The 14,859-nt window shown below is 54.5% G+C and overlaps 1 protein-coding gene across 4 annotated transcripts in view; it reads left to right on the top strand.

The window, feature by feature from the left end:
* Positions 1 to 369: 369 nt before the first annotated feature.
* The window catches only part of HIPK2 (homeodomain interacting protein kinase 2), a 132,822-nt gene continuing 118,332 nt past the window's right edge, over positions 370 to 14,859 (top strand). For 2 of the 4 annotated variants that reach the window (XM_049822713.1, XM_049822709.1), the window contains exon 1: positions 370 to 619. In XM_049822713.1, the coding sequence (XP_049678670.1) occupies positions 601 to 619 (19 nt within the window). In that variant the 5' untranslated portion in view covers positions 370 to 600. Of the gene's footprint in view, positions 620 to 2,854; positions 3,133 to 5,313; positions 5,404 to 14,859 lie in introns of those variants that run through there. The other 2 variants (XM_049822710.1, XM_049822712.1) reach the window with 2 other exon arrangements.

Raw genomic sequence — 14,859 nt, 5'->3', positions numbered from 1 at the left:
TCCTCTCCGTCTCGGTCTCCGTCTCCCTCTCTCTCCCTCCGTCTCTCTCTCCCTTTCTCTCCCCCCCCCCAGTGCAACTTTTGCAGGCGCCCCGGCACACGCAGCCATGCCGCGCTGAGAGCGGGGGCACCGCGCCAGCCCCCCTCCTTCCCTCCCTCCCTCCCTCCCTCCCTCCTTCCCTCCCTCCCTCTCTCCTTCCCTCCCTCCCTCCCTCCCTCCCCAGCGCCGCCGTCCCGAGCCGGGGGGGCCCCGCCGCCCGCCGCCCCTGCCCGGCCCCGCGCCTCGCCCCGGCCCCGGCCCCGGCCCCGGCCCCGGCCCGGCGCCGCCGCCGCCGCCGCCGCCCCCCCCCCCCCCCCCCCCCTCCCCAAACCCCGTTCGCCCTCCCGCCCGCCCCGGCCGCGTCGGAGGGCCGGCAAACGGGGCTGGATGTGCCCGGCTCCCCCCGCGTTGAGGCGGGCAGCGATGCAGAAGGCAGGCGGCAGCTTCGCCTCCGCCGAGAGACACCCGCTCAAGATGGCAGATGTGTGTTGAGTTTGGGGGGGCTGCGATCTCGCGTCGTTCGTGGCGGCGTTGCCATGAATAACAGGCGTCCTTGCACCGATGGCCCCCATGTACGAAGGTAAGACCCGGCCCGGCCCGCCCTGCCGGCACCCCTCGCCTCGCAGCGGAGGAGGGGGGGGGGGGGAGAGGGAGGGAAGGAGGGAACGGGGAGGCGGGGGGGGGGGGGGGGGAGGAAAGAACCGGGGGTCCCCGCCCGCGGTTCGCCGTCCCCCCCGGCGTTGTCGCGGGGAGGCTGGCGGCGGGGCACCCCCGCCCTGCCCGGCGCCCCGGCGGGGAGCGGAGCGGGGCGAGGCGTGGGTCGACCCCGGGCTCTGTGTGTGTGTGTGTGTGTGTGTGTGTGTGTGTGTGTGTGTGTGTGTCCCCTCACCCCGCCGCGTCCTCCGACTCCCCCAGCCCTCCCCGGCTCCGCGGTCCCGGGCGCTCGGGCCCCGGCGGGGGGCGGTGGGTGAAGTCGGTGCCGGTGCCGAGCAGAACAATGAGGTGGACGGAGCTTGCCCTGCGCCTCCGTCTGTGTGCCTGCCTGCCTGCCCCTCGCTGCAGTTTTCATTTCCAGGACCGGCCACCCCGCTCCTTTCGACCAAGAGTTACCCCCACACCCCCCCCCCACCTCCCCCGGCCGGGGAATCTCCTCCGGGGCGCCGAGACCCCGCGGGCAGCGGCGGCGGGGGACGGGGCTACCGGCAGCCGCCTGTCAGCTCCTCCGGCTTCTCCTTCAGCCCAGCCCGGGCTGCGGCGAGAAGCCCAAGTGCCCCAACTTAGTTGGTTTTTTTTTTTTTTTTCGGGTTGAAAAAAAAAAAATAAAGGAGGAGGGAGGGGGGGGGGGGAGTGGGGTGTTAGATCGGTGCGTATTTCAGGGTGGTTTTTGTGTTTTTTTTTTTAAAAAAACCCCGATTTAAATGTATCGGGGTTAATTTAAATCCCCTCGCGATGTATTTATTCTCCCCCGTCACCCCTCCCGGCTCGGCGCTGGCCGGCGAGCGTTACATAAACCGGAGGGACATCCACCGGGCGGCGGGCGCTTTATCCCGCCCGGGGACCGGTCGGTCCGTGGCGGCGGAGACCCGGGCGCCCGGTGGGGAGAGGAGGAGGAGGAGGAGGAGGAGGAGTGGGGGGGGGGAGAGGAAGGCGGGGACACGGTACTTTTCTCCCTATGGCGAGGCCGGTAAAACTTATCTGAGGAGAAAATCGAGCCCGGGTTGCAGCGCCCGAGAGGAGGGCGCTCGGCGGGCGGTGTAAAGTTACCGGCCCCGCCGGGTTATTTCTGGGCAGCCCCGGGCTCACCGGCGGTGCGGAGTTCGGACCCCGGCGAGAGGCAGGCAGGCAGGCAGGCAGACAAAGAGGAGCGTTTTCGGCAGCGGAGGGACGACGGCCATCCCTCCCCGCCCTCGCCGCTGCCGGCCACCCGGCTGCCGGAGCCCGGGGGCGGCGGCGGCGGCGCCGCCGGGGGGGGGGGGGGGGGGGCAGGGAGGGCGCGGAGGGGCCGCGGCGGGGCCCTGCGCGGCGGCGGCGGCGGCGGCGGGTCGGTGCCGGCGGCGGAGCCGCGGCGGGCCCGGGGTGCCGGTTGGGGCCGGCCCGCCAGCGGCGCCCTCTGCCGGCCGCGCCGCCGAGCGGCCTCGGTCCCCGGGCCCGGGCAGCCCCCCCCCCTCCCGCCACCCCCGCCCGCCTCCCCACCTCCACACACACACCCGCCCCCCCCCCCCCCCCCATCCACCCACCCCCTCCCCGCCCGGCGCCCGGGCCGCCCCCGGCGCCTCCACCGGCAGCGGGCGGCCGCGGGGGCCTGCGGCGGGCAGGGGGAGGCCGCCGCCTGGCCGCCGCCGCCCCCGTTCCCGGCCGCGGCGGGGGCTCGCAGCCCCGGCGCGTACCTGCCTCTTCACCCCCCCCCTCCCGCCGGGCCCGGGCCCGTCGCCCTCGGCGCGGCCCCGGGCCCCCCGGCGGTGCGGTGCGGCCTGGCCGGCATCGCACCGCCCGCCCGCTGAGGCTGGCCAGCCCCTCCCGAGCGGTGGCCGCTGGCAGGGTGGGTAAATGCGGCGATCGCTCTGAAGTTCGCTCCTCGCCGGGCCGCATCTCCCGGGAGGGCGGCGGTGCGGGGCGGTGCGGTGCCCTTCGGCGGGCGGCGGAGGCCGGGGGTGGAGTGAGGCGCGGGGCCTGCGGTCAGACCGGCCGCGGTCGTGTCCCCCCACCCCTTCCCGGCGCACCGCAGCGGGCGGCCGCCGAGCGCCGGCACGGCCGCCTCCCCGGAGCCGGGCCGGGGAGAGGAGGGGAAGGGAAGGGAGAGGAGAGGACAGGAGAAGAGAGGAGAGGAGGCCTCGGCCGCAGCCGGGGCGGGCAGGGCGCCGGCTTTCTCCCGGGGAGGAGGCGGCGGTGCCGCACCGAAGCGTGCGGTGGAAGTTTAGCGGTTCCTTAGAGCATCCTAACTTCAGCGGCGCCCGTGCTTCTGCCTGACTGGAAAGAGAGAGCAGATGGAAAAAATGCCCTGAAAAGCAACCCGTAAAAAAAAAAAAACACGTTCCCTGCAGCCGATACGGAAGGGTCCGCGGCCGGGCTCTGCAGCACGCCTCCAGCCTTAAAGTAGGTGGACGTCCCGAACGGCAGGAGCCAGTAGATAGCGTAAAGGCTGTCGGGGATTGTTTGATCTGTTTTGTGTTGCAGTACGTTTGCGGGTTAAATTGCTGCTGGATGGCTTCGAGGGAGGCGGAGGAGGGGTTAATGAATGTTTTTCGCCTCCTAGTTGCCATGAGAGGTCCTTAGAATTCCCTGCAATATCGCAGTGCATAGATAAAAACTTACTTATCGCAGGGGATGCGATTTCCTCCTTGGAAGGAGGCAAGGACCGCCATCCTCCCTTACGAGCCTCGCGTCATGTGCATAACCAGTCTGGTCTGTAGCCCTCCTCTGGAGCATCAGGTACGGTCAGGCCGCTGAGGAGAGCGCGGGAGCCGAGGGCTTGGAGCAGCGCTGCGGCCAGGCAGTCGCTTCTCTGCTCCTGCCCTTGACCCAGCGGTCTCGGGTGGCACACACGCACGCCCACCGTTCACCACCGCAAGGCAGGCGAGGGTAGGTGAAACAGTATCTCCTCCGTACCGGTTTCAGAACGTAGGCTCTTTGACAGAAAAGGTGCCCCGGGAGGAAATGTGACACCTTGGGAGGCCTTATGAAATGGTTCCAGTAGAAATTTAAGTGAGTGATAACATAGAGCACATGCATAAATTCACCCGCGATTCTCGGCGTGGAGGTGAGGGCGGTGTGTGCGTGTGCTGAGCAGCTGGCTTAAATACTGGTTCAGGGAAGCGGAACGGTGCCTCACCTGATATTGAGAGGCGAGGCATGATAAATAAGTGAATATCTGGTGCGAAATCCTCCCCCACACACCCTGTGCAAGGAGAATTTTCCCATTCGTTTCAAGGAATTCGGAGGTTTTGCTGTCGCCTTCTCCTCTGCTGGGTTTTTCTCATTCATTTTTTTCTGGGTGTTGCAGAACTGAGCGGTAAAATGAAGGACATAAAAACCTACCAACTAAAATAAAACAGAAGTAACACTGCCATGCAGTGTTTGGCCTGGATTTTAGTTTTGGTTGTGAGCCGTACGGGGAAATGTGTTGAGCTTCAAAGCGGGCCTCATCAGGTGTAATCCTGTATGGCCTCTGCTCCAGAGTTGGGGCAAACTAATGGCCGTTGTCCTGCTGAGCACCGGAGATGCGGCTTCCTCAGGGGCGGCTGTATCGGCTTCAGAGGAGGCGAACGGCTTGAGGCAGGCGAGAATCTGGTTCTTTGGACTCTCCTCCAGGTAATGTTGCCCTTGCTGTGCGAAATCATCATCGGTGCGCTTGTCGTGGGACCTTTCCTCCTCTGCGGAGAACAGCACCAGGCTCTATGGACCAGGGGGGACCCCATTTTAAGAGGGCTTACTGCTAGACATCACCAGCGCCTGGGCTGTGGGTAGATTTCTGCCCTGGGCAGGTGTCTCCAGCGATATCCTGGGTACCTTGTACCTGGCATCCTTCAGAATTGGGTAAAAAGAGGTGTTTATATGCCTTAACCTTTATTTTCTAAACAGCAATTACCTCTGTTTTGGTTTTGTTCCTCTTTGCTTTGCTTCTTACTTATTCCTGACAACTTTCTTGCAACTCGCGGTGTATTTTTAGCAGCCGCGTCGGTAGTTTTCTATGTGGGTGGCTTATGGAATTAATCTGGGTAATATTTGTAAATTGCACCTCGCCACCGGTGCTGCTGCTGGAGCTCGGCGCAGGCAGGGACCTGCCTGCACGCTGTCCTTGTCACACGAGGGGCTGCGAAGCCTGAAACTGTGACCCCGGACGCGTCGCGGATCAGATCCCGTTTAACGCCAGGAACAGGCCGGCCCTGCTGGGTTTTGAATGCATCCTCGAATCTCGTTGAAGCACACAAAACTTGCTCATCGGGGAGGCGGCACCAGTGAGGCAGAGTAAAGGTCTTTACCCCAAAGTTCGTGCAGGGAGGTGCTAACTCGGAGGCGCTTCCTGTTTATGAATTAATAACCAGAACTTAGAGCTAAGTCAATGCTGAGACCAAAAGCATAAGTTTTTATTAGCTCAGGATATGGCTATAGCCAGGATAACAGGAAGCCCCCTCCAGTTATAATTATTGTTCTTATCATGCTGCCATGTCTAGTGATTAAATGGGTTTGAGGTCTAATGGGTGAAAAATGCTGTTTTATTTTTGGAAGCGGAAAGAGTGCTGCTGGGACCAGGGACCAGGGCGAGTAGACAAACAACACGCTGGGACAAAGAGGCAGGCACAGTTACTTGCCACATCGTCGGCCCTTGGACTCCGTGCAGCGCGTTCCTCTCCGTGGCTGTAACAGGTGGGAAAGCCCTCTTGGCTTCGGCAGGACACCTCAGCTGGCCTGGAAAATGAAGTAATTTTCATTTTCCAGTGCCTCGGTTTCCCTGTTTACCCAGTGGTTGCTATTTACTGTCCACTTTCATGTGGTGCTTTGAAACCACTGAATGTGGTTTCATCCAGACTGAGTAAGCGCTGGCTGTGCACCCTGATCGGTGTAGGTCTTCCGCTGATGGGGGACAGCCCAGAGACCCCTCTGATGCCTGTGAGGGTTTTGAACTCCTGTCAACCCCTGGAAGTTAGACCATTTATTCAGAGGGAGGTAACATACTTGGGTGGCTAAATGAATAAGCCCCAGTTTTGGCCACATTGCAACAATGGCGTGTAAAAGTCTGTGGATATTTGGTCAGGAGGAAAGTTCTGGGAGGTCAAATCATGGAAGGGTTGGTGACCTGGGCGTGGAGTTAAATCTCTGTCCTGACTGGGGGCCTCTCCAAGTGGGTCCCGGGTGATGGTGTTAGACCAGTCCTGCCAGATGGCAAGGGCAAGGGCAAGTTCAGCCACCTTCTGCTCGGGCTGGGCTTAGAGACACCAGGATGAGGCAGATTAGACCACTTAGGTGCAGGTATTAAGGCAACTGGGAGAGCACATATCTTTGGGCAAGACTCCCGAGAAGGGGAGTTTGCAAAGGCATTCAGTGGTGGGCTGACAGCTGTTATGGTGTCCCCATCCCTGTGTCTGTAGAGGACAGGTAGGCTGAGACTGGGTGTTTTCGAAAGTTCCACCCGTTTCCTCTCTGATCCCAATTTAAGAAGATATTTTAAGGTCTTGCCTAAATTTAAGCTCACAGGCAGTGCTGCTGACTTCATTAGAATTGTTTGTCTTTAACTCTGGCCACACGCTGAAGTACCTTTCTGACTCATGGCCTCTATAGCTTAATCAGTCCATTTATAAAAATGAGGTTGTTTCCTCACCCTTACTAGGAAATCTCTGCCCCCTGAATGTGAAGTATTATTTATAGGGCTTTTTTTTTGCTTTTGGAAGGTTAACTGGTGGATAAAAAGAAGTGAGCATTGAATGCTATTTAGAGAAAAGATTGTTTCTTCAGCTATTTACATACCTTATTGGGGACCTGGGTGTTTAACAGGAGGCCTTCTCCTTTGAAACTATTCCTCCTAGAAGTGCAAAGTTCAGCTTTTGTTTTGAAAATAAACCCACATGATCATTTCACTCCAGACAGGGCATTTAGCAATTTGTCTTTTTGTCACGGCAGAAGAGTAGTGGCATGTTACTGCTTCCACCCATGTACAGCCCAGAGAGCGCACCCGAATCCTCCTTCATTTGGCCACATCAGCGACTGAGGTCCTTCCTCTGGAAAGCACAAGTGCATGTATTTTGGGACCACTCTTGAATTCAGCTAGCCTTCTGAGTTGGGTAATTTTGATGGTAGAAATCATTCTTCTAAGACTTCCCAACGCAGGTGAGCGGGGGAGCAGCCCCCGTCTCCATAGGTTGGCAAAGGCATCGCCATATCGCAAAACACCTTACAGAGTCTGGAGTTAGGGCTAAAAGAATTAAAAAGCTGTACCATTAGAATTCATTTATTTAATGGAAGTAGTAACAAGCTGTAATAGTGTGTGTTTGTACAGTGCTGTATAAGTTCAAGGTGCTGTATAAAGAGTGGCTGTCTGAGCAAGCCACTGACAGAATGATGCTGAGGAACAGTCTTTCTCTTATTCGCAGGGGGGCTGCAAAATAGCCAGTGGGAGGCGAGCGTCATCGAGGTGTGAGCCCCTTGAGTTGCTCCTGGGCTCGATTCTGATTTCGGGGATCATAGTTTAGATCAGCAACAGCACCACTGAAACCTGGGCAGCTCCATGGGGGGAAGCGCCGTCTCCGTGCGGCGAGCCTTAGCCCGTCTGTGTCGCGTTCTGGAGGGAGAGGGCGTTTTGTGCTGGGTGAAGGATGGCATGGTTTGCTCCCTTGGTTTTCTTCAGCATTTCCCACTGAATGGGACATTTGCTTGGAGAAGGTGAAGCTCAGTCTTCATTCACACCTCGTTCTCTGTCCTGCTCACCTTCCAGTGCCTGTGCTGACATCTGTCTCTAGAAGGATGAAGTGCGAGCAATCGCTTACAGCTCCTACCCTGAAAAGCGGAAAAGGTCACCCCGCAAGGCAGTGGTATTTGCCAGGGATACTTGGGAAACTCAGAAGGGCAGCTGTCTTCCCTGTTCATTATAACCTTTACTCCTTAAAGGCATTAGCAAGACCTGGAACAACACTGTTACACAGCAGTACCCTGCAGGCTAACGTCTCCTCTGGTTCTAAACGCTGACAGGTTTATTTTGGTCTGTGGGCTATGCTGAAATGCAGAAGAAACTTAGCTTTCACCAAAATCATTGAAATCGTGGGAAGTGGGCATAGGAAAGACTTCAAAAAGTTTTTCAAAGTAGGATGTGCTATGCCAAATGTGTGCTTGTCCAGCATGTTCCCTAACACGCTTGTCCAGTGTGTTCCCCGTGTATGGAGGGCCCACAGCCTGCCCAGGCTGTCATCGCTGCCTTTAGCTGTCTTTCTCATTGAAAAGATTTTGCCTCCTCTGTAACTCTGCTCTGCTCTGCTTGCTGTGATTCCTTGTCCTATCGACGGTGGGTGTGGAAAAACTTCCTTTCTCTTTGTCACGTCTCTCCTTGGCTTTGTGTTCCTTAGGCTAAATCCTCTCTCAAACACATTCCTCAGCTCTTTCTCCTGTGCCTTGTTTTCTGCAGCTCTGACCGTCCTCCTAGTTCTCTATGTTCCCTTCAGCTGGTCCACCTCTCTCTTGAATGGCACTGCTAGAGCACAGCGCTTTACCTGCGCTGGCTGAGTAGAGCAGAAGTATTCCTTCACGTCTCTTAAAGGCAGTGCTCCTGTTTGGTTTAACTTTTGCACCGTGACATCATTCATCTGTGCGTAGCTTGTGATGCGCTGTGGTTCCCGGATCCTGTCCGAGAGGTCTGATGCCTCGTGAGCCATCTTCTGTCCTTTATGTGTGGAGCTAGCCTTTCCTACCTAAATGTATGATTTTCATATTTGTCCCATTTGAATTTCATCCTGTACCCTTCAATTTGTCGGGATTGTTTTGAATTCTAATCTAATTCTCCTGACTTTGCAGTCCCTTCCTGCTTGGTGTCACCTGCCAATTTACGAAAAGCACAGTCTCTGTTTCTTCACCAGGATCAGCTTTGTTTTCTGCTCTGCAATCCCAAATAGAAAGCACAGAAGAGAAGGAATTGTTTCATAAAAAAAAAAGGAACAAAACCTTACCCCCAAAATAGAAAAGAAACAGAAAAAACTAAGAAACACTTTCACATCTCCTGTTCTTTTACTCTCCTTTGGTGCTTTTGAAGTGTTCCTAGGAACAGTTGTATTTGCTATAGTAGTGCCAGTGCCAAAGAAAAGCAGGACCTTACTAGGCATGACATTGCCACGGAGGGGTAGATGGTTCCCGCCCCAAAACATTTGCATTTTATGTAGATGAAGACACAGGAGAGTGCATAATACAAGCCGGCTGGGCTCTTTGGGCAGAGGAAATCACAATGTGTGGGTTTTCCTAAACATTTATGACGGGGGTTCGTTTGGGGAAGGGAAGGGTGGGCTGAAGGTTGAGAAGAAGTAAGGCAATAGGTCAGGAACACGAGAGAAGAGCATGAGAGAGGTGGGGAAGAAAGATGAGGGCGGGTGTCTGTAACAGGAGAGAGGGAGGTGATCCCTGGAAATACAGGGGCTGAGGCCATCGCAGCCAAAGCTGGCAGGAACAGAAAGTTGGGTGAATTGCTGAAGATCCCGCCTGGGACTGTTCTTGCAGCTGCCCTTACTGACTTCAGTCTCTCCCAGTTTTTTTCCCTGCAGTTGTCTCTAACATCTTTGGAAGGGAAGGTGGGCGAGGACAGGAGGTACCACCTCTATCCTGATGCTCGTAGGCAGGATGGAGAGTCTGCCTGGGGATTCCCCAGCCGGAGCTGAGACCAGAAGCAAAACTGATGCTATAGCATTCCCGTAAGACCTCTGATACTACTCGCCATGCTCAGGAAATTCTGATGGGGCAGAGATTAGCTGAAACACCAGCACTTTTCATTGATCTGAGATCCTTGTGGTTTCCTCCCTCACTGCCATTGCCCTTCCCACAATGAAGGCAGCTATGCAGGATGAATTTGATCTGCCATCCTCCTTCCTCCTCCCCGGCAGGCCCCGCGCACTGAATTCTCCCACAGCCTGTACACGATGTGTTTAAGGGCACGTGTGACTGTCCCACCCTCTGTCCCCGTGTCCACCCTATTCTCATCATCAGTCTGGGTGACTGAAACGGGTATGAGTGTGGAGACAGAGTCACCAGCGACTGAGCTCACGGGTGAGAACCACACGTGCATCATGCCGCACGTGGATGTGCGTGGCCCGGAGGCTGGGCGCGTTTCGAGGCTCAACATGCTGTTCTCTCTAGTAGCAGGTCAGGTATGTCAATGTGTTTGGCAGCAAGTCTGTAAGATTATGGTTCTTCTCTTGGGTGAAGAGAGCAAGAAAAGCTCTTTTTTTGCTCATAGTTTGGGGTCAGGGCGTTTATTTGCTACTGGATGTGATCCAGTGGGTTCAGTGCGTGTCTGTTTATTTTTGCTTGAAGACATGACTTTTTTTTCTCTAGTTACAGATCGTAAAGGCACACGGGATGGCGGGTAGCCAGCAAGCTCCCTAACTATTAGCTGCATTGGTGGGGTGTTACGCTAACACTTCTGGAGGGAGTGTTACAGCAGACGATAGAGTGGGTTGATGGAGACTTGGACTCTAGCAGTAAGGCTCGGAAAATATCCAGTCCCAGAAAACTTGCAGAACATTTCAGAGAAAGTTTGTTTTTTCAGGAAGCTCCTTTAGCTTTCCCAGAATATTTTTACTTGTAGACAAAATTTGTAAGCGTTCTTTATTTTTAAAACACGGTTTATATTCTGCTCTTGTCTGCAGCAGCGCCGGCACTGTCAATGTATTTATCTTTTCCCTGTTAACACTTGCTGTTCCTGGAACGTCTCCTGCTCAGCAGCTGTTTGTAGGTGGTTTTTTTTTCTCTCCCATCATCATGTACCTTTCCTTCCTGTTCAAGGCATCCATAAACCTCTCGTAGTGACATCATAGCTGTTTCCATAGCAACAGATTATGATACTAGAACAGAGGATAATATCAAACAGGAGGAGGAAGAGATAAATTATGGTGTTTGTGTGCGTGTGTCTGAGGGCTTGATTATATTCCTACATCTCTTCCGAGGATGTTGTCTGCCTGGTTTCTCCTCCGTTTATCTTACATGCCTTTTAAAGGTTAGGAAAAAGCAAAGGAAAAAAAAATGATCTGGAGGTCAGAACAATACAGACACATATTTTTGATGGTCTCTGTGTAAACCTAGTATGCTGAGATTTATTTTTTTTATCTCAGTGGTAGCTCTCCTGTGTCTCCTGAGAGTAATCTAGTCTGGAAAAAACTTGGAGGCACAGCAATCCCCTGATGCAGCTTCACTTTTATTTTAATGACAAATTATTCATAGGTACTAGCAGCTGGGATCTCATGTCAAGGATCTCTGTGCTGCAGATTTTCCAAAAGATGGACAAACGTGGCATGGCATTGCCCCAGAGAGCTTGCAACCTGGATTTCAGAAAGGATGCGACAGGTGCTCGAATCAGCCAGAGTTGGCATGGGGAGAAGGGGGAGAAGTACCCAAAAGAAGCATACCAGCAGAAATACGATTTCTATGCAATGCTCCAGCCTGCCCAGGGAATGGTTGTGGCGGAGGTGGTCTGAGCCTCACCCCAGTGCTGGCTTTTCACAGTGGTGTTTCTGGAAGAGCTATGCCGGTAGTGGGTCAGAAGCCTGGTTTGCGACCATCTGCGTGGTTCTTCCATGGCTTCAGGCTGTCGCTCCAACAGGAGCTGAGAGCAGCAGTATTGCAGAAGGACGAGTATCCTGTCCATGTTGCTCCATGCTTACGTTGGTAGGAAGGCTATCTGCTTAAAGCATGAGGCTGGAGGTGAAGAATGTCCAGCTAAAATGTATGGGGTTTTATTTTCTCCTAGGCAGCAGTTAGTGTTGACAAATTCCAAATAGTTTGGCAAGGATTTTCAGCAGGTCTCTGTTTTGCCTCTAAATACTGGTAATTTCTGGCCATCATTGCTACTTTCCTACTTAGATGATTGACTTCAGGAGCTGGAGAAAAAATTCCAAGAAAACCCTCATAACTCTGTGTGCCTGTGCAATCTTTAATCTTCCGCTTGTGTCAAAATTTCTGGGGAGTTAAATGGCCATTGCTGGTCTTTAGAATACTCAGAGCAGGGTCATCTCTAACGTGGCAGATCTCTGGTGATGCTCTTGAGCACCGCAACATTGGCAAACAGTTTTGATCCCATACTTAGGCACTCCGGTGCCCCAGGGAGGAGTGCAGGGGAGGGATATGAGCAGAGCAGTAATCCATAACGCGTCAGCTAGTTTAGCGATGCAGTAGGGTAGGGGAGTACGTAACGGGGCTCTTTCCATTACGGGAATTCAGTGACGTGCCGCAGGACGAGCCCTGGGTCAGCAGCGGAGCAGTGCTGGGATTATTAGGTGATGCCCAGCCTCCAGCTCCCGATACGTCAGTGCACGGGAGCTTTAAGGCATCTGGGTGGGCTGCTGGCAGGCTTGGTAGCCACGTCGAGCGAAGTTTTTGGTCCAGCTTAGTGCTGCCAGGATGGAGAGAAGTTGGCAGGTAGGAGGAATTGCACGAGTCACTCAAACTCTGCAATGCCGTCGGGGGTTAAAGTTTCTCAGAAGTTATGTGAGCACAGAACACCTTGACAGGAATTAATAGTTAGGTCACCTTCACGGAAGGTTATTGGGAGCCAGTAGAGACCACAGAGGACCGGTTGGGTGCGCTTCCCCTGCACGGCACCAGCGTGGCACGCTAGCCCCAGTTTCTGAGCAGGCTGATGGCGTTGTCCTGCGGGGAACACGCTTCTGCAGTCAGGCCTCGGGGCGATGGGGTCAGGGGAAGCTGGAACGAAGTCCTTTGCAGAGGGAAGAGAGATTACAGCCTTTTCTCTGAAGGCAGATTAAAACAAAAGGACAACCCTTGGCTACAGCCAGTTTGTGGACACCGTGGAGAAACCCGAGACCTCATAACTGCTTCGGGGCATGTGCCTACAAAGCAATTGGGGATCACATTTAGTCATGAGTACAATTATAAATCCCTTCATCTCTTCTAGCGCTATCACTGGCACCACCAGAAACCTGCCTTCCCACCAAACTCCCCCTCTGCATTCTCTCAACATCAGAATATGTATGTATTTAGCAAGTGGGGATAAGAAACACATTGCAAACCCCATTTTAAAATAGCTGCACCACCTGACAAGGACACGTGAAACCCAGACACGAGCAGAGCCCATTGACGGTGACAATACTTCTCTTGCAGTGTCATTTTCTCATCGCTTATCTGAGGCTGTGAGCACCTGGGTAATGAAAAGTGCACCTTCCAAATGCCTGCGCTGCCTGAAAGCACATGCGAGTCGGAAGGCACGGTAGATGCTGTTACCGAGCTGTGTGTGAGAATACAGGTGGAAGAGTGTATGTGTGTATATGTGGGGCTCTTTCCATGTTTGCAGGCATGTGTAGGAGCGCGCACGTGTGTTTCTGTGTGGCTTCATCCCCTTTGTCTACAGAAGGCAACGTGGGCCTGATTCTCCTTAAAGCTATTACGCCGTTCTCTCAGCAAATTGCATTTGTACCAGGGCTCTTTTCCACTGCAGGGAATGAAGAAGGGAGATTTATTATAAATATAAATTAGGCTTTCTGTGTGTGTGTGAGCTGTTGCAGCTTGTAGAGGAGGAAATATAAACAAGGTGAATGCAGGGTGTTTATGTGGAGCGATGCTGTGACAGCGTATGTGTTGGCAGGAGTGCTGTCTGCAGTCTCTGGGTAAGGGGTTGTGTTGCCGGTGTGAGTGTGAAAGGCTGTAAATCACAATGTGTTCAGGAGGGGACACTGCCACTCTGCCTGTAAAAGGCAGGGAGAGATTTTTTGAAGCAATGTGACTTTTCAGGCTGAACAAAAGGGTTAGTAGAAATCCAGGCTTGAGAAAAATACCATCCAAGACATTTTGACTGGGAGTGATCTCCAGTCCACATCCACCAGCTCATCTCCATCCTGACCCAGAACAGCTGCATGGCTGGTGTCTTTTACACGTCTCTCCCAGTGCCAGGTTTTGGTGGCCCTACTGGACCTGTTCTTGGGTATCTCTGCAGCTCTGCTGATGTGTCTCAGGTCTGTCCTCCTGTATCCTCAGTTATTTCAGTCTTAATCTGGTCCTGTGATGTAGCTGATATCTGTATGCAAATGCAGTATCCCCTGGGGAATCTGTATCCATTTAGATGTGTTTACCATATCACTCACAACATACCTAATGTAGGTGAGACCACCTCAGTAAAGTAGCTGTATCTTCTTCAGCATTCCTGCGGGTAGGCACCTGAGCTTTGGTTTTTTTCTTGCTCAGCTGCAAACTCGAGCTACAGACTGTGGAGTTCCCCTCTTTACGACTGGGCTTGGCTTAAAAGTTATTTCTTGTTCCTCCAAAATCATTGCTGTTTCCCAGAGGAGCACTTGAGTCATTATCAATCCCTGCATTTCCTCTCAGCCAGGAAGGGTTGAAGGGGTTTCAGGAAGAGGATGCTTTACAAGGAGACGTCTGCTTTCCCTTGCCATGCCCTGTCACAAACAGACACCGAGTCTCCTGCCAAAAAGCTGCTGCCTGTAGAAAATAAAGTGCGAGGGAAGAAGAAGATAGGATGTGAGTGTATGGCAGGGTAGGGCAGGATTTCAGGTGGGGATGCCTGATGCTTTTGATACCGGGTGCAATAAAACAGATGCTTGTGGCAGCACTGGGGGTGAGCTAGGAAATGTGTTTATGTCACTTGGCATCACTGGAGCAAGTTGCAGGTCATAGTTTTTCGTTTGGGTTTCACTGCAGTTGGTGTTCCTGTCGGTCTCGCCCTCTTGTTATTGCAGGGCTTGTGAAGGGGATGGGGCTTTTACTCTCCTTGTGTATTTTGTGTCCTCTCTCCTGTCCCCAGCAGCCTCTTCCCCTCTGCCACCCCCTCCCCAGCACAACCCTGTCACGTTCAGTCGTGCTTGGTTGAAGATGACCAGCCCACCTGAGGTGCTGGTGGATGAGGACGTAGCGTGCCACGTATGGAGAACGTGCTGACTTCCCATGGGAGCTGAATGCTGCCTGTCAGATGTCCCGACCCGTGGGCCGGTGAGCGCAGGGGGCTCTGCGGATGCCCTGGGGCTCGGGGTGAGCCTTGGGGGGCTGGTGGGGGGGGAGGAAGAGCGCAGGTGCGGGCGAACAGGTAAAACGCTTTGTGGTTACCGTGAAACGCTCGCTGCAAAGGCAGTTGTTGGGAGTTACTTGGCTAACCCAGGCAAGGGAAGCGGG

Source organism: Accipiter gentilis, chromosome 18, assembly GCF_929443795.1.
Source record: "Accipiter gentilis chromosome 18, bAccGen1.1, whole genome shotgun sequence".
Lineage (NCBI taxonomy): Eukaryota > Metazoa > Chordata > Aves > Accipitriformes > Accipitridae > Astur > Astur gentilis.
Note: the sequence above shows the minus strand (reverse complement) of the source record. Positions and strands in the feature narration are given on the sequence as shown.